The following is a 21609-nucleotide window of genomic DNA, read 5'->3' as shown; positions in this document are numbered from 1 at the left end:
TATTAAGATTAAAATCCTCACTACCTTTTGTGTTTTATAAAAAGAAAGAGAAGAAAGGGTATGTCTGGTGGAGGTGTGGTAAGGCGTGGGGGAAGGGGTGCCTCTGCGGGCCCATGCTGAGGCATCCCTTCCCCCTCTACCCCCAGGGACCAGCCATGGTAAAGTCTAGTATAGAGTTCATTCAGGACATGGGGAGGGGAGTTGAGAGAAAGGCAGAGGGGGTGGGGGAGGGAGTAGTAGAGGCTGGCCATGAGCATGTGGAGATGGGGGAGGGGAATGGGGAGAGAGAGGGCAGGGAAGCAAGAGCACAGAGCGAGCAAGAGAGAGAGAGAGAGAGAGAGAGAGAGAGAGAGAGAGAGAGAGAGAGAGAGAGAGAGAGAGGAGGGAACACAGGTGCTTTCATAGTGAGGCAGGCACACCTGGCTGTTGCCAGGTAACTGTGGGGCGGAGCCTAGTCTAAATGCCAACACTACCTATACATTTAAAAAAAGAAGAAAAAGCTAAGTAACTGGAAAGAGGAAATCAAATCTAAAAGTAAGCACTTGACCCACTGAGCCATCTCCCCAGGTCCATGAGATAGATGATCCTTATTAATATGGAGAACATAGAGACCCAGTGTGATCATGAGAGTCTTTAAAAGAGACAGGCAAAAGAGTGTCAGACTGCCTCCTACAGGAAGTGAACACCTTGATTAGCTGTTGTTCTCTTTCAAGATAGACAAGAGCCGCAGGTGAAGGAGTATGGACCTTCTGTAGAAAACCAAAAAACAAACTCTTCCCAGAGCCTCCAAAAGGAAAACGACTTCGTTTTCTTTTTAGACTAACCAACATCTCTACCTCTATTATTGTAATAGAGTGAAATTGTGTTGCTAAGTTTGTAATACTTTGTTACAGCAACAGTAGAACAGTTTAGTACTTTCCTCTGGTCTAATTTTCTTCTGTCAGCTGGTTACAATTGGCTCAGATATCCTAGATTACTGGGCTACAAGGTAGAAGGATCCCACACCTCCAAATCAACAAGCAATGCAAAGTATCCACTAAGTATGAACAAGAGCCTTGGTCTCATCATAATGAACCCTGCTACACTTGAACCTTATACTAAATGAATAATAGTTGTGGCCCAAGAATAGTTAGTTATACACACACACACACACACACTATATTAAATTAACACTTCACCATTGGCATTGAGTGAAAATAAACTCTTCTCTGGCTCAGGAATTAAGGCTAACTTTTACATTTTTTTTCTTTTGGAGAGGAGATGAGCATTTCTTCATAATGGTCTCCAAACATGGAAACAGCAGTGTAGATTGACAAAATTGGCTCAAATGTTAAAATTCTCAACCAGTTTTCCCCTCACTTTGAGTTTGGATTCAGCACGTAATTGATTATGGATGATTTTTCTGGTATTGGCCCTATGTTTAAGTACAAATACTATTACTACAGGAGAGGAAATGGCATTTAAATAAGCACATTTATTCTATAAGTATTAAAACTAACTACAAATAGAAATAGTCTTTATTAGTATTTATTTCTAGCATTATATGTAAGTGTTTTTGAGACTTACATGTGCCGCCATATAGAGGACTGTTTGGTTATTTTTAAAGCTACTTTGATGTTCTATCAGTGTGAAGCCCATTTTTGTGAAAGAATCACCCAGTGTTCATTTCTACCTTTGATGTGTTAAGGATAGAATGTTCTCTGAGGGCTGTAGCCTTGCACACTCCTTGCTGACCCTGGTTTTGCTGATCTGCTCCCCATAGTGTTGGACCTGACAGGAGAATTTGGATTGCTGAAATATTCTGTAACAGGTATTTTCTTCTTGTTTCTTCTTATAAACAACTGGGTCTCAGCCCCTGAAATAGGAAAATTAAAATTAAAATAAGATCATAGTCAAAAGACTGAATATAACTTCTGCCTTGTTTTATCATTGGATGGCGTGGATTAGGAACAAAACAAACATGGAATCAAAACCACTGAGAATCAACACAGTCTATTAATCTCTATCATGCTCTCCTCCAGTGAGATCCTTCCTTCGCCAACTTAGAGATGTTGGTGGCAATGATTTATAGTTGGTGATGTGTGAGGGTGTTGGGGCGATGAGTGGTCCAGTGAGATAAAAGGACCTGTTATCCTGACAGAAGACAAGCATCTCAGAACAATCTAACCACACCCCTTAGACCTCAAGGCCTGCACGGCCATACCTAACCCGGTGCAGGTCTGGAGATGCTGAATGCCAACCGTGGAGAGAAGTAGCAGAATCTGAAGATTCTTATTGAAAAGTTTATTTATCTAGGCAGGGTAAATTTATGTGTGGGCTATCAGGGAGACAGTCAAATAGGAACCATCATGTGATAACTATGGTCCTCCTGAGGAATCATAGGAGGGGCCATGTGGAAAGAGGCAGGGTTTGCTATTCCATTCTAGCTACATTCTCTTAACGTTTAGAGCCACTTTGGGGTTTGGTGAACTCCATAGGCAAGTGACAGGGTGTAGAGGGACACCTCTCATTCCTGGCAAGAGGAACTTGGAGAAACAAGACAGCTATTTTTTCTAATCTGAGGCCTGTGGATATACTGGACAGCGGCTCTGTTATCCTCCAGAGAGGCCGCTGTTGGACTCTTCAGGACTGATGCAGGGCTTCCAAGGACCACTGAGTCTCCCTCATCTAAACTGCAGGCTGGTGCAGAGCTTCTGGTTGGGGCACATTGTTTCCGGCCACCTCACAGGTGCCTGTCTGGCACTGCTGCAGCTGTGTTCTTTCCTCTGGCTGATTTTCTTTACAGTGAAATGATTAAGGTCCATGACAGTTAAGCTGTACAGAGTTAACCCGTGAAATGGCTGTGTCTGTGTGGGTCAGCGAGCCTGTCCAGTGTAACCACGTGCACCTCCTGTGTCTGTGTTTTCAGGGTGTTTTTGTCCCCAAAGACACATTTCTGTCAGATTTTATCTCAGTGCAAAACTGAGCAGATGCATTTCCAAAGAGTTGGAGCTAGAAACCACTCTTAAACCTTACTGGTTTTCCTTTAAAAGCATAGATCTGTAGCGCCTACTGATTTCCTTATACCATCTTCGGTAACCACAAACTGTACTTCACCTTGTGATACCGGCTTGTTTTCTTCGGATCCTTGACTTGACGTTCTAAATCAATTGGAGAAAGAGAAACAGGATGAGAGATAGCAATCGACTTACTGCGTTACCAAGCTGTCCTAGTCAGGGTTTCTATCCCTGCACAAACATCAGGACCAAGAAGCAAGTTGGGGAGGAAAGGGTTTACTCAGCTTATACTTCCACGTTGCAGTTCATCACTAAAGGAAGTCAGGACTGGCACTCAAGCAGGTCAGGAAGCAGGAGCTGATGCAGAGGCCATGGAGGGATGTTTCTTACTGGCTTGCTTCCCCTGGCTTGCTCAGTCTGCTCTCTTATAGAACCCAGGACCACCAGCCCAAAGGTGGAACCACCCACAAGGGGCCCTCCCCACTTGATCACTAATTGAGAAAATGCCCCACAGCTGGATCTCATGGAGGTGCTTCCCCAACTGAAGCTCCTTTCTCTGTGATAACTCCAGCCCGTGTCAAGTTGACACACAAAACTAGCCAGTACACAAGCTAATGAGGGCTGTAAGCACACTGTCCCCAATGCTTGCTTTAAATACTTAACCAGTGACAGCTTACTTTGAGCAGATACCTAGCAGGCCTATAATAAGCCACTCACTGAAGAGATCAGCTCTTACCATATCCTACTTTCTGACTCTATGGAAACGAAACGGTGCAGACAAGTTAGAATGTATACTTTCCCTACTGTTTTCATCATATTATTTCTGTGACTTTACATTTAACCCAACTTTTAGACTTTTAACTTTTAACCAACAAAATTGTCACTCCCAGCCTAACACACATTCTTTCAACATGTTATACATACATATATATGTGTGTATGTGTGTCTGTGTGTGCTTCTTTTGTTTGTTGCTTTTGTTGTTTTCGAAAGAGGGTCTTGCTATGTAGTCCAGGCTAGCTTTAAATTTGCAAAACTCTTGCTTCATCACCTTGGAGCTGAGATTACAGACGTGTACCACCACACCCTGCTCTGTTTCTTCTCCCATTACAATTGTATGGCTTAAGATATGTTTCTTTTAAAATAGTTTCCAAATGACTTAGTAATTATTTTTCCCTCTGGAACTTCCCAGGAATGTATCAGTGACAATCAGTTGAAGCAATTTATTTTTTATCTTCAGTGCTTTACATTAAAATCATTTCTGTATAATAGTAGCATTTAACAAAATATGCAAAAATATGCATAACACTAATAATAGTTTCAATTTCTGCTATGGGTTGCATATTTAAACCTTTTTAAAGTCCTTGGGGCTAGAAAGATAGTTCAGATGGTAAAGAAAGCTCACAGACTTATAGAGGACCCAAGTTTGGTTCTCAGCACCCACACCAAGAGGCTCACAACCTTCTACGACTCAGCTATAGGGTAACTGATGCCCTCTTCTGGCCTCTGTGGGCACTGCACTCATGTTTACAGGAAGTCTTTATGTCACAGAGGTCCCCTGGTGACTTCCAGATGTAATCACCTGGGTGGCTTTTGTATTTAATCACCTGGTGGTTTCTGTGTTTAGTCACCTGAGTAGCTGAAGTTCTCTAGGTCCAGTCAGCGCTTTTAGTTTTGCACGTGAGTTTTGCAGCAATTTGGTTGTGGTGGGTGTGGCAGAGGTGTATGGCTTCCTGGGCTCCGTGGCAGTGGCTGGTTCTGCTGGGGAGTTTGTTCTTTGGCGAGTCAACAGGTTTATCTCAGCTAGTTCAGAATGAACCAGAGCTGATACCCACTCCTTTTCTGATTTGGAAACAAAAAGGAAAAGGTTGGAGAGCATGGGTTACTGCTGTCTTTGTCACATTGACTAGAAGCACATCACCACCATGCAGTGTTCACTGGGGGGAAACAAACAAATCTGCACCCCCTCATATTACACAGCCACACAAATATACACACAGACATAGATTTTTTAAAGGAGTTATTATTTGGGTAATTTATTAAATGTCACATTCTTTTAAACGCTTACAAAACTGCCCCCAAGCACTTTCCAATTAAAAGGTAGCAAGGCACTATTTTTTCCAAAATGTTCCCCATTCTCAAAGCATGTGCCCCCGACCTGTCAGTATCCCCCAGGAACGTGTTACAAAAGCAGATTCCTGGGACTTTTGTAGGAGGTTTGGGCTCAGTGTGATGGTCAGCTAGTTTGAGGATATCTGCTGTGTGCTGAGTGGATTGCCCTGCCTGGGGCTGGTGGTCTCATGTCATATAGCAGGGAAGCCCAAGGGAGGCCAAGAGACAACTGTGTCATTAGCTAGGATGAATTAATCAGAGCCATTAGGAGTCTGCAACACAGAAGGCCATGCTGCTGCTGTCCACATCAAAGGAAGGAAAAGAAGCCTGCATTCAGATTTCACAGCAGGCCTGAGGATGTGTGTTCATGGAGAGCCCGGGGGGGGGGGGGGTCCCACACAGCATGGAGGAGATGCAGAAGCCAGCCTTAGCTGAGAATACACTTTCCTATTCCTCTAATGAATTCAGTTTGAGATGCACTATTGTATTGATTACCTGAATAGCCAGCATACAGCCCTGCAAGGACTCTGGTAAGAAGCTCTGGGCAAATAATTTTTGCAATATTTATTTGCAAATGGACAAGTAGAAAGCTTCGGTTTGGCATATTCATCATCTGGCAATAACCTGAGGTTGGCGCCCACAAAAGCCTGTCTTAACCTCACCTTTGGTACTTGCTTGAAGCAGCCAGTCCAGAACCTCGGCCAGAGAGTCGGTATGTAAAATGTCACAGAGCTTCGCCAGGATCTGACAGGGAACATTAGAGTCGTGAGGAAGCGCGTGGCACCAGGCTCACACGGTTTGCTTCTTTCTTTAGACTCTCATCTCCCCCAAAGTCACTCTGTACACGATTCTCTGGGATCCTTTTCAGACAGTGCAAAGAGAAACCATCACCAGTGCAGGTGGTGTTTGCTGTTTGTCGTGCTGGGTCTGTCGGGTTCTAATGTCTGCAACTCATTTCAGGAAGTAGACCCCTTCAGGAGGCTTGAGGTGGGGTGGGGCAGGGGCTCTGGCAGGAATCTGTTGGTCATGGAATTCGGCCCATTTAGCTGCTACCCTCCTCCGTGTGGCTAAGAAGGATGTGAATGGAGCTGGAGCTGGAAGTGCCTCAGTTCTACCAATACAGGGTTGGCCAATTGAGACAGGAATCAGAATCCCTTCAGTTAGCAAGGAACTGGGCTTGAAGTTCTGGGAGGGAATTCTGTTTGCTTGTCTTTTTCCCCCCTCAAATTTCCCTGTAGCTAAGGGCTTTCCCTGTCACGATGTCCTTCCCCTTTGAAGAACAGAACTCCACGAGGAGAGCATTTTACAGATGGCGTTCCTCCGCTGTGAGTGTGCAGTCTACTGGGTAGTCAGCAGCCACCACAGTTCCCTGTGCAATGTGTCTTCCTTCTCTGGCTTTCAGCAGTTGGATTACAGTGCCTACAAGTGATCTTCCTTGAGTTCATCTTTCTTTGGCTTAAATGTCTGCCAACTTTAGGAGAATATTAGCCACTAACTCTCCCCATAATGTATGTGCTCTAATCTGTACTGCTTCTGAGACTCCTGTTTCACAAATATTAGGACACTCAATATATTCTGATGGCTCAATAAGGCTTGTTTAAATTTGGGTGTCTAGTTTAAATAGCTTTTAGTTGCTCTGTGTTTAAAGGTGTTAATATTTATGTACATGGAGAGAGAGACAGAGACAGAGAGAGTGAGAGAGAGTGTGCAGGCATGTGTGCACATGTGTGCACATGCATGTGGAAGCCAAAGGTTGACGTTGCATGTCTTGCCCACTCTCCCCACTTATAGTCTTACAGTAACTCCATTCCTCAGTGTGAAATGTCTGGGTCTCGCCGGCCTGCTGGTGGCTGAAGCAGCTCTTGCACTCTGGGATGTGTGACTGGCAGCCAGCAGCTCCTGCAAGCCGTTCCTTCAGTCCCTCTTTCCTCAGCGGCCCCTGTGGTTGGTTCTGTGCTTGTAAGGGTTGCTATTGTCCCAGACTCCATGGGGCCCGCACATGCACAGAGCCTGTTCCTTACCTTGAGTTTTCTTCTTCCAGACACCTCAGCATCCTCAGACTCTAAACCCTCTCCCCTGCAGTGAAGCCCTGTGCTCTGTGGGTGCCTCGTCTCAGTACCATGAATGTGGTTGACTTGAAGACAGCAATAGCCCTAGTCGCATGGTCATGAAGCTGTCCTGTCTGTTTCAATGATTTACAGTGGAGGCTGTCCTGAGCCAATCTCTCATCTTGTAACCTGTGTCATACCCTTGTGACAGTGCTGCTCACTCTTTTCTGATATGTGTGTGTGTGTGTGTGTGTGTGTGTGTGTGCTTGTGTTCATGCTGTTTCCAAACTGAGGATTTAAGCCTGCCCTCTCACCTTTATCTCCTGATCCAGGTAGTTGGGTATGCGCACAGTGTTTTCATTCCCATCAATCTTAGGGCTCGTCACATCTGAGTACTGGGAGGCAGCCGCAGAGTATATCCTTGGGGATACTGGTGGCCTTTTAGCTTTATATTCGTCCTAAATGAAAGATACAGTATGATTGGCATGCTGTTTTATTTGCAATTTCTACATAAATTAAATGAGAAACTAATAAGAAGCTTTTAGCTTTGTTTATTTTTTTAATTGCATTTATTTAACTCTCTCTCTCTCTCTCTCTCTCTCTCTCTCTCTCTCTCTCTCTCTCTCTCTCAGAGTTTGCTTGCCTAGGAATATGGCATGGTACATGTGTGGTCACAGGACATCTTCCAGGATGCAGTTCTTGCCGTATACCTGTGAGTCCTGGGCATCTACCATAGGTCATCAGGATTGGCAACAAGCACCATCTCACATGCCAGAGAGAACCACAAAAGCAAAACAATGCTAATAATTTAAAGTGTCCTCTAAACTCTTGTTTAACCAAACATATGTATTTGGAGACAAAGCACAAGGGAAAATATTATTAACCGTGTTTGAAATCATTTAAGGCTCTTGATAAAACTCAAGGCAATAGTTTAAATGTTGAGTATGAAAGTTTTTGTATATTGTTTTTCAGGCAGCAATGAACTCCTACCCCAATGAGATATGTTTTCAGTGGCGAAGATTTCTTTTATCACCAGGAAAGCGAGAAGATCTATGTTCCGTCTGTGAAGAGTCTTCACTATGTGACCTGTGTCACACACACACACACACACCGCTCTGCTAAGAGCTGTAGACTTAGAATTAGGAACTAATTTCCTTCACTTTATTAGTGGGGTGGGCTAGAAATACAGCCTGCAGTTTAAGTAATGATAACAACACAAGTTGACTTTATGTCCAAAAGAGATACAAAAGCCTTGGATCTCCATGTCTATTCCAGGAAGGGCTTTTCAACCACCTTCTGCTGTGGCTGACACTGACCAGTGCACCAAGTGTGATGGTTTGTATATGCTTGGGCCAGGGAGTGGCACTATTAGGAGGTGTGGCTTTGTTGGTGTGGCACTGTGGGTGTGGGTTTAAGACCCTTATCCTAGCTGCCTGGAAACAAGTTTACTAGCAGCCTTCAGATGAAGATGGAGAACTCTCAGGTCCACCCGCACCATGCCTGCCTGGATGCTGCCGTGCTCCCACCTTGATGATAATGAACTGAACCTCTGAACCTATAAGTCAGCCCCAATGAAATGTTGTCCTTATAAGAGTTGCCTTGGTCATGGTGTCTGTTCACAGCAGGACAACCCTAACTAAGACACCATGCTAATGAGGAAATGAGCCAACCTGGACTTGAGAGGACCAGGATGGTGAGAATGCTGTAAGGGCTGGCAGCTGTAGGAGAGCTGCCTCACATGCAGACTCGTGTTGAGCACTTCTCCCGCACACGCTCAACTGGGACGGAGAAGAGTGACACACAGTATGCTTTTACTCCCCGCTGAACAGACCCGAAATGCCTGGAGTCTTAACAAATAAGTGGAAGAATCAGAACGTGTAAGACGATGAGGATTTCACAGGTTGAAGTAAAAGGAAGTTAAGGAGCCAGAATTTCGTTAGATACACCAGACATCTTTGCCTTGAGGTCATCATATGATAATAAAAAATAAGAATTTTTTTTGACATCCTGAAATTGAAAGACAGATCTCAAAGCTCGGGGCCCAAAGAGGACCACCCAAGGACTCCATCTGCTGATGATAGGGACACCCAGTCACGCCACAATCTCTGAATAAGATCAACAAGGATATAAAAAGGCCAAGACATTGATGATAACTGATGAAAATTTAACATTTATTCCTGGGGAAGATGATCAGAAGTTATAAGCCTGGAGGCAGACGCATTGCTCCAGCTAGCTTTATGTCAATTTGAATCAAGCTATAGTTATATGAAAGAAAGGAATATCAATTGAGAAAATGCCTCTGTAAGATCCATCTGTAAGGCATTTTCTTAATAAGTGATTGACAGGGAAGGACCCAGTGCATTGTGGGTGGTGCCATCCCTGGGCTGGTGGTCCTGGATTCTATAAGAAAGCAGGCTGAGCAAGCCATGAGGGTCAAGCCAGGAAGCAGCACTCCTCCATGGCCTCTGCACCAGCGCCTGCCTCCAGGTTTCCGTCCTGTTTGGATTCCTGCTTTCACTGCTTTCGATGATGAGGGAAATAAACCCTTTCCTTCCCCAAGTTGATTTTGCTCATGGTATTTCTTCACAGCCATGATGATCCTAACTAGGACACATCAAAAGAGAAAAGGCACAAAGTGGCAATGCTGGGGAGCAGAAGAAAAATGATTGTACAGACGTAAAATCATGAAAAAATACATTTTATGAACAAATGTAAATCCTAAAAGTTAAATTAAATAGACAAATTCCTTGGAAAAATGCAAGTTGCCTAAGCTTACTAAAGATGGCATAAAAAGCAGACCTCTGTGAGACAAAAGAAACTTTATCTTCTGCTTAAAACTTTCGACTGGAGGGGAACTTGAAGCCTGTCTTTCCTAGAGAATTTGAGCCATCAACTCAGATCATCTAGAAGATTAAAGAGAGGTCCCGACCAGTTACATGGTGCCTGCATTGTCCTCAGCAAACCAGAGAACGACGTCGTAAGAGAACTACAGCTTCTCCAAACAAGGACGTAAGAATATTAAACAGTATTTTATAAACCGTGGTATTGAAAATAACAACACACCATACTAAGTTGACTCTTTACCCCAGAATGCAAGGATGGCTTAATATTGGAAAACCGGCCTATGTGATACACTATATTCATAACCTAGCATCTCAAAAGCAGAAAAATCGATTGGCAAAATTCATCCTTCACGTCTGATCAAGAGTGGAAATGTGAAGGAGCTGCCTTGTGAGCGTCTGAGCGGACAGGCCGACCTTGTCCTTCGTGGTGGAAGCCGCGGGCCAAGTGTAAGGCGAGGATGTGGCCCCTGTTGTTTCTATTTAACGTTCTTCAGGGGCCCGGCCGTCACGGTAAAGCATAGCAGAGGTGTGCAGCATGCTCATTGGAAAATATTATAGAAAAACTAGAAATTTAGGCCTACTAAAAATAGTAATTTTTAATTACTAACTAAAATAATGGAAAATAATACTTTTTCAGTTGCCATTGAAGCAGAAAGGCAAGATTGAGATGTAAAGAAAACATCTGCAAAACACATGTGCACAAGGGCTTAGATGACTACGTAGGAAGCTTTCATAGCACAATTACAAAAAGGCCAACAGCTCAACTTTAAAGACCTGTAAAAGCTTTGAACATCCATAAAAGATCACATAAATGACAAGGAAGGGGAGGAAAGCTGCCATCTTCATTGTTTGGGAGAAAGATCAAAACTAAAAGCACACAAGTAACACACCCCCGTCCCTGGGCTAGCAGGCTGTGCGTTTGGTTTTGGCTTAAGGCAGCAGCCATAGCTCAAGCTCCTTGTGTTGGGATGGCATCCTGCAGCTCCATTCCACTCCCATTAGCTGAAAACTAAAACCCAGCAGACTACATTTAAGGAGGAAGTGGAGGAAAGGAAACTCTGGACTCCGCTAAGCGAAAAGAAAACAGCTTGGTCATAAAATCACTGTACCTGCAGGGATTGACTGGGAGCAGAGCAAGGACCAAAGCATATAAAGACTGTGTGTGTGTGTGTGTGTGTGTGCTCATCATAGCTGGTAAGAAGATGGACATGACCCAATGCCCGTCAACAGGTGACTTCAACCCGAGAGGCAACCGAGTCCCTTGGCATTAAAAATCAACATAGCAACTTCTGTAGATCTTAGAATAATTTTGCTGAGTGAAACCTAATCTTGAAAGAGAACTTGCATGTGGTCTCATTTACATAAAATTAAAAGTCTGTGCCACCTCACTAGCACAAAGCAGATCAACGTTTGTCCCTAGGGGCTCTCATGAGGAAACCCACGGAGCGGAGCTAGTAGCCGCACTCAGGCTCCTGTTGTGGGTGCTGCTTCCCTCGGGGGTGGGGAAGTGGGGGGGGGGTACGTGTATTTGTCAGTGTGCATCAAATTGTGTATTTCGGATATAAACATTTGATATCTCATTAGCTGTACTTTAGTGGAGCTGTAGAATGGTGTGACAGAGACTTCTGAGAAGCGCTGTGAGGAAGTCAGAGCAAGCGGTAGTGCTCGCTCGCCGCGGGCAGCCAGGTCTTTACCTTACATCTCACCAAGGGGTTGTCTCTGGAACTTTTGAAGCTCTGACTGAATTTTCTACATGGCTCTGAAAGAAATTGAGAAAATATATTTAAATTAAGTCAAACTGTTCCGTGCATGCTTTAAGTATTAGTTACTGAAATAGGCTCCTCTATCTAAATGTAAATTAAGGTCAGCCCTGACCCATGTGTGCATGAGGACACTTGTGATGTAAAACTGTGTATAGTAGCATTATACAAGGTCATTTGAGCTGGAGAGATGACTCAGTATTTAAGAGCACTGGCTGCTCTTGCTGAGGTCCTGAGTTCAATGCCAAGCAACCACATGGTGGCTCACAACCATCTGTAATGGGATCTGATGCCCTCTTCTGGTGTGCCTGAAGACAGAAACAGTGCACTCACATACATAAAATAAATAAATAATTCTTTAAAAACAATAACATTATACAAGTTCATTTATGTTTTTTTTTAAAGATACTGATTCTATTGCCAGCATAAGAGGAAAACAAATTGCAAACTAACCTACCTTCCTTCCTTCTTTTCTTCCTTTCCTCCCTCCCTCCTTCCCTCCCTCTCTCCCTCCCTCCCTCTCTCCCTCCCTCCCTCCCTCTCTTCCTCCCTCCTTCCCTCCCTCCATTTCTTTCCCCTGTCCTACCTCACACCACTACCTAGGCTGACCTGTAAACCTGCTGACTCAGCTTCCCAAGTGACTAGAGCTGCAGGTCTCTTCCAGCAGCCCTGGCTACTCCATGGTTTCTTGATTCAGTTAAACCGACTGTAAAAGCAGACTCTTACTGTGTGTTTCTTATGCATGTCCCTGTTGCTTCTGTTTCACAGACAATGTGTGTGTTTTGTTTGCTCCAAAGACAGACGATTTGCCCAGACCTATAATTGTATTCTTTATTTTGTATTTCTCTCATCTTCCAACCATATCGCTCATCTGTGATCTAACTAAATCCCTTTCAGCCTGAAATTGTCCACAGTTTTGCCTGGCCTCCTTTCTACTGACACAAAGATAGTGTCTTTTCTAAGCAAAGCCATAGTTATGTACCATTTTTTAAGGTAAAATTTCTGTGCACAGTACCCATAGTAACTAAACTTATCAGTTCTGTCTGAAGAAAGATCATTACCTTCTGGTAATGAACGGTATTCTAGTTGGTGACTACGTTCAGTTAATGCTCCCTTGCAAAGAAACTACTTTGTTTTAAGAAAAAAATTAAGTAATATAAGGAACTGTGTAATTACATTGGAAGGACTGGGGTGTGAACTTTTGTCTTGAGATCTAGAAATCAGATTGACTGCCTGAAATAACCTAGACTCATCTAGGAAGAGTCTCAGAAGGAATTTTCTAGAGCAGGTTGCCCCTTGGGCATGTCTCTGAGGCATTGTCTTGATTGTCTTAGTTGATGTGGGATGACCCAGCCTGAAGGTGAGCAGAAAATCCTCTGGTCTGGTCACTGAACCCTATCATACTAAGAAGGTTAGCTGAGCAGCCAACCATTGGACTGGGCGTGGGGTCCCCAACGGAGGATCTGGAGGATGGTCTGGAGGAGCTGAAGGGGTTTACAGCCCCATGGGAAGAACAACCATGTTGGCCACCAAGACACCCCAGGACTTCCAGGGACTAAACCATCAACCAAGGGTACACATAGTTCCAGCCAAAAATGTGGCAGAGGAATGCTTTGTTGGGCATCAGTGGGAGGAGTGGTCCTTGGTCAGGTGAAGGCTCAATAGATGCCCCAACAAAGGGAAATCAAGGGGAGGGGGGAGGGGGAATGGGTTGGTGGGGAGGGGCATATACTTGGAGACAAGGGGTAGGAGGAGGGGTTGGGGATTTTCAGGGAGGGAGGAAACCAGGAAAGGTTTTAGAATTTTAAATGTAAATGAAGATTATATTCAATTTAAAAACAACAAAAAAAGAAGGCTAGCTGATTTATTTCTGGGTCTTCAATTCTATCCCATTGATCAGCCTGTCTGTCTTTTCTACCAATACCATGCAGTTTTGTTTTGTTTTTTTATCACTATTGCGCTGTAGTACAGCTTGGGGTCAGGGATGTAAGTCCCCCAGAAGTTTTTTTATTGTTAAGAATTGTTTTCGTTATCCTGGGATTTTTGCTTTTCCATATGAAGTTAAGAATTGCTCTTTCCATGTCTGTGAAGAATTGAGTTGGAATTTCAATGGGGATTGCATTGAATCTGTAGATTGCTTTTGGTAGGATGGCCATTTTTCCTATGTTAATCCTACCAATCCATGAGCACGGGAGATCTCTCCATTTTCTGAGGTCTTTTCCAATTTCTTTTTTGAAAGACTTGAAGGTCTTGTCATACACATCTTTCACTTGTTTGGTTAGAGTTACACCAAGGTATACACAAATCATATAATTTGTGATTATTGTGAAGAATGTTGTTTCCCTATTTTGTTTATTTGTATAAAGGAAGACTATTGATTTGTTTGAGTTAATTCTATATCCAGCTACTTGGTTGAAGTTTTTTATCAGTTCTCTGGTAGAATTTTGGGGGTTACATATGTATACTATTATATCATCAGCAAATAGTGATACCTTGACTTCTTCTTTGCCAATGTGTATCTCCTTGATTTCCTTTGTTATCTTATTTCTCTAGCTAGAAGTTTGAGCACTATATTGAATAGATACGGGGAGAGCGGGCAGCCACAAGCAGAAGGGCTCACGTGAGGATGCTTCAGTCCCACTTGGGAGGAAGAAAAACGTAATCATGGGCAGCAGGAGGGAGGGACATGGTTGGGGGAGGAGAGGGGAAGGGGAAAAGGGGAACAGGATCGGGTATGGGGAGGTGGAGAGACAGGTGAGGAACCCTGAAGGCCAGCAGAATGAATGGAAATATGCAACCTCAAGGAGGTAAGGGGGAACCCTCTGGAATGCACCAGAGACTTGTGAGGTGATCTCAGGATTCAAAGGGAGGGACCTTAGATGAAATTTCCAACAGTGGGGAGAGGGAACTTGTAAAGTCCACTTCCAGTAGAAAGACAGGGCATCAAGTGGAGGGAAGGAGTTGCCATCCCACAGTCAAAAACTCTGACCCAGAATTGTCCCTGTCTAAAAGAACTGCAAGGACAAAAATGGAGCAGAGACTAAGGGAAAGGAGGTCCAGTGACCGGTCCAACTTGGGATCCATCTCAAGGGGAGGCTCCAAGGCCTGACACTATTACTGATGATGCTGTGGTGTGCTTACAGACAGGAGCCTAGCATGGCTGTCCTTGAGAGGCCCAACAAGCAGCTGACTGAGACAGACACAGATACTTACACCAAACCAATGGACTGAAGTTGGGGACCCCTGTGGTTGAATTAGGGAAAGGCTGGGAGAACCTGAAGAGGAGAGCAACCCCATAGATGGACCAGTTGTCTCAACTCACCTGGACCTCTGAGGTCCCTCAGACACTAAGCCACCAACCAGCATACATGAGGTGACCCAAGCCCTTCGACCCAGCAGAGGACTGCCTGGTCTGGCCTCAGTGGGAGACGTAAGAGACTTGAGGCCCCAGGAAATGGGAGGTCTGGCAGGGCAGGGGGATGTCCTCTTGGAGACAGAGGGGAGGAGGAATGAGATGAGGAAACTGTGGGAAGGCTGACCAGGAGGAGGAGGGCAATGACTAGACTATAAAAAATAAAAAGTAATAATAATAATATTTTTTCAAAAAGCTAGCTGAGGACTAACAGCATATTCTCTCTCTGCTCCTGACTGTAGATGTCATGTCACCAGCCATCTCAAGCTCTTCCCGCTCTGATCTCCCCCTGCAGTGAGGGACTGTAACCAAGAATTGTGACCTAACCCAAACCCTTTCTCCCCTAAGCTGCTTTTTCTCAGATTATTCAAGCACAGCAACAACAATGACAACAAAAAAGAAGCACTAAGGAAGTGAGTTGCTGTGGTAACACTGACTGTGTTAAAGGCTAGAGAGATGGACCCACCTTCTGTCTGTTGGGTTTTTTTAATCAGTGCTGGCTTCACACTCATACCTGATATCTCTTGGCTGGTTTGTTATTTTTCTCATCCCACGGAACAAATATCTGTCAGAAGCCTGTGAGAGGAGGACAGACTTATTCTGGCTCATGGTTTGAGGTTAGACACCCATCCTCGATGGAAGGCTCAACAGAGGGAGTATGAGATAGCGGCAGAGTCAGGAGGCAGAGAAGATGGAGGACTAGGCTCCGCTGGTGTCTTTCTTCTTTCCCCATTTCTCTATTCAGCCTGGGATCCCAGTGTGTGCAATGGTGCCATCCACGCTCCCCGTTCGCCACCTCCTCCAGAAACCCCCTCCTCCGCACACCCGGACACTTGAAATCAGGCACCACACCTATTTTTCTAAAGATCGGGCACTATACCCACACCAAATCTGGCCTGGACACAATAATAAAAATAATAACAATAGTATTCACTAACAACAAAGTCTTACTGAACTGTGGTTAGAAGAATGTAAACTGTCTGTAGTGAGTAAATTGCTCATCAGTTGCCGCAGCTATTTAAGCAATCAGATTTCCTTCCAGTCGCTTGCAAGAGGCCTCCGAACACATCCGTTTCTTTAGAGGGACTCACCAGAGCGAGGTCTTGCAGGCACTTTGTTTGGGGCGGGGGACAGCCCTCGGACACTCAGGCTCTCTGGGGATGCAGTGCTGGCTGAGTTACTGCATTTTGTTAATGACGTCTCATTCCTCTCTGAAGGTCTAAACTGGTCGGAGCAGTACAGCATTCTGGGAAATATGTCATCATCATTCACCGTGCAGATTGGGATGTTGTTCAAGCCTGGAAGAACACGGGCGATCATTTATTTGTCTGCTGACAAACCTGTTGGGAACACACACGGTCATTCAGCGTCTCCTAACGTTCCCATGTCCCTCCCAGCACGTCCTGCTAGTCTTATTAAATGTTTGTAAACTCCTTGTCAGAGTTGTGCTAGGCTGTGAGTCTTACTGTGGGGGCTTTGGTCCCCTTTTTGTTTTTAACTGTCTGTGGTTAGTACCTACACCAGTGCCTGGCAGAAAGCTGGGGTCTCTGACGGTTGAATGAATGGCTGCCAAACACCGTTAGCCATTTTATTTGGTTCTATACTTCGAACTTTACTAATAGTAACTGTCTCTCTAACAGACATTTTCATGTTATCATTATTATATTTTAAACACTAGCGTGGTGATTAGTCCCAGCACACAGAAAAAAATTGGATACCAAATTAAATATAGGCAAGCTTACGCACACATGTCCATTGAAACCCCTAATCTCTCTTTTAATTTGTTTTTGAAAGAGAAACCATGCAGTCCATGTCCTGTGTACGTTGAAGCGCCTTCGCAGGGGAACAGCCCTCTCTGCCCCACTGCACTTCGTTTCTTTTCTATTGTTGGTCCCACTTTCTTTCATATTCACACAAATGTGCACACAAGGAAATCTCACACCAGACAGAAATAAAATGAGAAAATTCAGATTCCACCGATTACGAGTTAGGAAAGAACTGTTTCTAGGAGGTGCAAAGGTACACACAGAACAGCAGGACAGTGGTTTCAGAGTCCAGTGAGTCAGGGCACGGTGTGTGGCAGAGCAGTGAAGGAAGACCATCCTGCAGCTCAGCGGAGGGCTCGGGAACTGAGCTGCAGAGACCATGCCCACTATGGAGAGTCAAGCTCTGCTGCAGACGTTAAAATGGCTCCCGTGTCTGAGAGCCAGGCAAAGGTTCTGCTACACACCCTTAGTCTCTGATTGACGTTCAGTCTCTAATAGGAGAGTCTGTTGTTGTTTGGGGTTTCTTGTTTCATTTTGTTGTTTTGCTTTTTGTCCAGGGCACCTGTTTCCTTAATGGATGACTGTCCCTTAACAATTAGGAGATTTAAAATGACAGAAATTATTAAGGCAATGTATACTATTTATCCTGCTTTGCTTTTTCCGTTGTTGTAAATAAAACACCATAACCAAAAACTTAACAGAAAAGGGGTTGCTTTGGCTTAAACATCCACGTCACTGTGCATCATGAAGGAAGTCAGAGCAGGAGCCCAAAGGAAGGAACGTGGAGGGGGAACTGATCCAGAGGTCATCCATCCCACTGCCCTGAGCAGAGGTCTTCTATACTAATGCCCAGAGTAAGAGGTCATCCATCCCACTGCCCTGAGTACTAACTGTTGAGTCTAATGGCTCAGCCTACATCTTCTCTGTCTGGGAATTTCCTTTCCGTGAAGGGAGCTCTCCTGCACAACAAAGCACTAACCACCACCCCATGGAAGTCAAACAAAGCTGAAGTCTTTACCTGGAATTGAGAACCCTATAAAAGGGTCCCGCTCTCCCTTGTGGCCTCTGTGACACCTGTGTGGCAGGCTTGCCCTCGCCTTCCTGCTTCATTCTGCCTCCTTGTGTTGGGAACCAGAGAGCTTGGCTCAACGCCCCCAGCTGAGCTGTTTGCACAGGTTTCTTGAGAGCAAAACATCCTGTGGCTTAGCTTGATTCCTGCCTTCCCGCCCGGTGTGGTACGGACTTCCCAGGTGCCTGACCTATGACTATAATTGTTTTTTCCTGTTCCCTTCCCTGACCTCTAGTATATATATTGCTGATCTCTTGGTAAAGCTTTGGCATTCTCCTTGCAGAATGACCCGTGTCTGTGTTTTTTGTCAATCCCCCAGGCCTACGCCCGATACTCGGTACCATGGCAGCGCGGGCGCTGTCATCCTTGTTTTCTTCATAGATGTTGTTCCACAAAGCACTTCCAAATAAAGCTTCCTGACATAAATTCCCAGATCAGTATCCTCAGAGAACCTAATTTAAGAAAACTTCTCTGGAAGAAAATATAGGGCACTATGCCAAAATATCACGTGACCGTCTAGACCGAGGATATGGGGCCTAGGAAGTCTTTTGAAATGTTTAAATCAATATATGAAAGGTGAGAAACAGCGATTAATGGGAGAGTTTTCCGTCTAGAGAAAGTATGTGTGAAAAGCCAGAACTTGCCAAGGGATTGCTATATCTTCAAGTAACTCAGGTAGGCCCACAAGGTGTGTGCACATAGGGGCGGGGATATGTGAGGTGAATTGAGGAGACAGGAGACACATCCCAGGATTAGACATCGTCGTCGTAAACACTTCTGGGGGATTCTAGCAGGATGACTAAATAGCCAAACTGACACTTAAGTGTGATTCCTGTGGCATTCTCATGAAGAATGGGTTAGACAAGGGCAGCTGATTTTTCTGTTATCAGCCTCACGGCCTGCCTGATTATGCTTGTCAGTTTTGTCAAAATAAGGATAGTGGTAAACGTTAGCAAATATGACGTGCATGAGGCAGGGAGGCAGCCAGAATGCAGGGTGCTGAAGAACCCTGAGTGCGTGCATATATCTCTTCCGGCTGGGATGCAATGTCAGTTTCTTAGCACGCTGCACAGCGCGTCGTAAACGTGCTCTGCAGTCAATGTCTGCTTCCCCCCTCCCACAGGTACTCTCCTCAGCAAGTCTTCCTTCTGCTCTGTTTGTTGATGCTCCTTCCCTTCACCTCCCGTGCCATCTATGTAACCACGGCACGGGCGTTGTCGCTACCAGGCTCTGCCTGTAGACTCACACCAAGTGTTTGTTGAAAAAAAATGAATAGATGGATATATGGCTGAATGATTAACTTGGTGATCAGTATCCCTGATTTAAACACTATGTTTCCATCAATAACTTCACAATATGCCTCTCACACTTGCGCCTTCTACTTGAGACCAGTCTCAAATTTCCACTCAGGCAGACTGTTACTGCTGGGTACCGGGAATGCTGTCTGTCTCACGGAACAGAGTACAGCGTTTGACTAGAATGTGATCTTTGTAAGATGGTTGGGTTTTGCTGATACGTTTGCTACATCCAGAATACAAGTTAATTGGTATTGAGACACAAGTCACCGCTGAGTAAAAAGGCTCCAGTGTCTTCCCTTAGCTCTCCTGTTTCACCAGAAGCAACATATTGTCCTGTAACCTTATAACACAAGGTTAACCTGATAACCTCAGGTGGCCAAGCAAAGCAGCACAGGTCAGGTCATGTCTCCTTCATACCTTGTTCCAGCTGGTCACCATGACATTTTTTTATCCCCCCCCCCCCAACATCTTCTCCAGCCTCACATTCTGGTTGCTTAGTTACCATTGCATGGCAGGGATACCCGTGTGGCTTGACAAGATTGACAGCCTCTACTGCTCTATATACCCAGGCTCTGCCCCTTTCCATCAAGAGATGGTTCATTTTTATTATGAAAATGTTCTCACTTTTTTTTTTAGGAATACAACTCATTTTCATCTATCAGGGTCATTATGCACCATTAATGTATATCTTCCTCAGGAAGGACACGCCTGCCTTCTACTCAGTTTCCAGATGTTCTTTTCCGTGTTGGTGCCTTTCCCTTCACCTCCCATGTCCGTGTACGTAGCCACAACACAGTGTCATCAGGCTCTGCCTGCATCGCCACTCCAGGTCACCGTTTGTTGAATACACTTATTGAGGAAGCAAGATGAGGCTCAGGGAAGAGTGAGAGAGACTAGCGATTAGCCCACCAGCTGAGGTGGCTTTGGTGGGCGGTGTCCCACAGTCACCTCATCTGGCATGAACTGACTGGCTCACTGCATCTAGTACCAACAGTTCTGTTTGTTTTCCGTGTACTTTGCGATCTTGAGTAATCTACCTCTCAAAACACCATTTTTTCTCTGCAGTCCATGTGTATGTCAAAAGCACATATGCTTCTATTCAGTGTAAGAGAAGATACTACCAATGTCTAATTTCTAAGGGTCTTGCTACAGAAAGTTAAATAAGGAAATGGGAAAGAAAGGAGAGGTGGGAAGGAAGGAAGGCAAAGAGGAAGAGAAGAGAGGAAGAATGGAAGGAGAGATAGAATGTACGCAGGGCCCTGGGCTCTTTGCCCACCATATGTACATATATGTGGACATAAATGTAGTTCCCTAGGGCTTATGTTTAAATCCAAGCATGGGTGTTGTGTTGCTATTCTTGTTTGTCAACTTGGCTACCTCTGGAATTAACTAAAACTCAAAAATGGCTGGGCACACCTGTGAAGATTTTGTTTGTTTGTTTATTGTTTTGTTGTAGCTTTTTTTGGGTTTTTTTCTTAATTGGGCCATTTAAAGTGTGAAGATCAACTTCTAATCTGGATATCTAGCCTAATGAACTGGGCAATTATTGGACCTTCCATTGTTAGATAACCATTGTTAGATTAGCTGAACCATAGCCTGTAAATAATTCTAATAAATTCCCTTCAGCAAGATGATAGATAGATGATAGATAGATAGATAGATAGATAGATAGAAAGATAGACTGATAGATTGATTGGTACATTCTATAAGTTCTGTTACTCTAGAGAACCCTGACTAATACAAATATTAAAGTAGTTACGATATTAAAATACTTTTAAGTCATTGCCACCTTGAGCTCCCTGAAAGACTTCCTTGGCTCTGAGTACTTCGGTCCTTTCCCCACTCTATCCCAATACAAGCAATCTATGGACTAAAGGTGCCTACAAATGTCTACACTACCAGCAGTAGGACCATGGCTCCTGGTATCTTAGCACCTGCCTTTACCAATGGCTAAATATTGTTAGCAAAAGTTACAGTTTTATGCATGGAAGAAACAAACATCTGAGTAGCCGAGGCCCCCTTACCTTGGATGTGACAAACTCTTCTGGGATGAGGTGTGTGCCTGACCATAAAGCAGCCTTCGCTTCTCTCCGTCATGTGTCTGGCTTTGTACTCTGGGTGAAGAGAAGATGTTGAGGATTTAAAGATAGGGTTCATGGCCTCTTGGTTCCCCCTCTCTGCCATTGCCACAAACGTTCTTGGGGTCTAACTTGACTGGTCTCACTCACAGATGGGCTGCACCCTTGAAATCACATAATGACAATTACCCCCAGAAAAGATCCTTGACAGTCACTTGTCTATTAAATAT

The 21609-nt window shown here is 44.5% G+C and overlaps 2 protein-coding genes across 3 annotated transcripts in view; one reads left to right on the top strand and one right to left on the bottom strand.

Annotated features, from left to right (window-relative positions):
* Trmt10a (tRNA methyltransferase 10A) overlaps window positions 1-11482 on the top strand; it is a 36824-nt gene extending 25342 nt beyond the window's left edge. Inside the window, exons 8-9 of one of the 2 annotated variants that reach the window (XM_052179154.1) lie at window positions 7786-7865; window positions 8126-11482. In XM_052179154.1, the coding sequence (XP_052035114.1) occupies window positions 7786-7865; window positions 8126-8275 (230 nt within the window). In that variant the 3' untranslated portion in view covers window positions 8276-11482. Of the gene's footprint in view, window positions 1-7785; window positions 7866-8125 lie in introns of those variants that run through there. The other variant, XM_052179152.1, reaches the window with a different exon arrangement.
* On the bottom strand, window positions 1683-21398 carry C4H4orf17 (chromosome 4 C4orf17 homolog). The gene is made up of 8 exons (XM_052179155.1): window positions 21326-21398; window positions 16260-16466; window positions 11691-11755; window positions 7468-7611; window positions 5768-5849; window positions 4625-4835; window positions 3097-3140; window positions 1683-1855 (listed from the first exon to the last, which is right to left on the bottom strand). Exons 1-8 carry the CDS (start codon window positions 21396-21398, stop codon window positions 1683-1685), a joined length of 999 nt encoding a protein of 332 aa, XP_052035115.1.
* Window positions 21399-21609: the final 211 nt, after the last annotated feature.

Source organism: Apodemus sylvaticus, chromosome 4 (assembly GCF_947179515.1).
Source record: "Apodemus sylvaticus chromosome 4, mApoSyl1.1, whole genome shotgun sequence".
Lineage (NCBI taxonomy): Eukaryota > Metazoa > Chordata > Mammalia > Rodentia > Muridae > Apodemus > Apodemus sylvaticus.
Note: the sequence above shows the minus strand (reverse complement) of the source record. Positions and strands in the feature narration are given on the sequence as shown.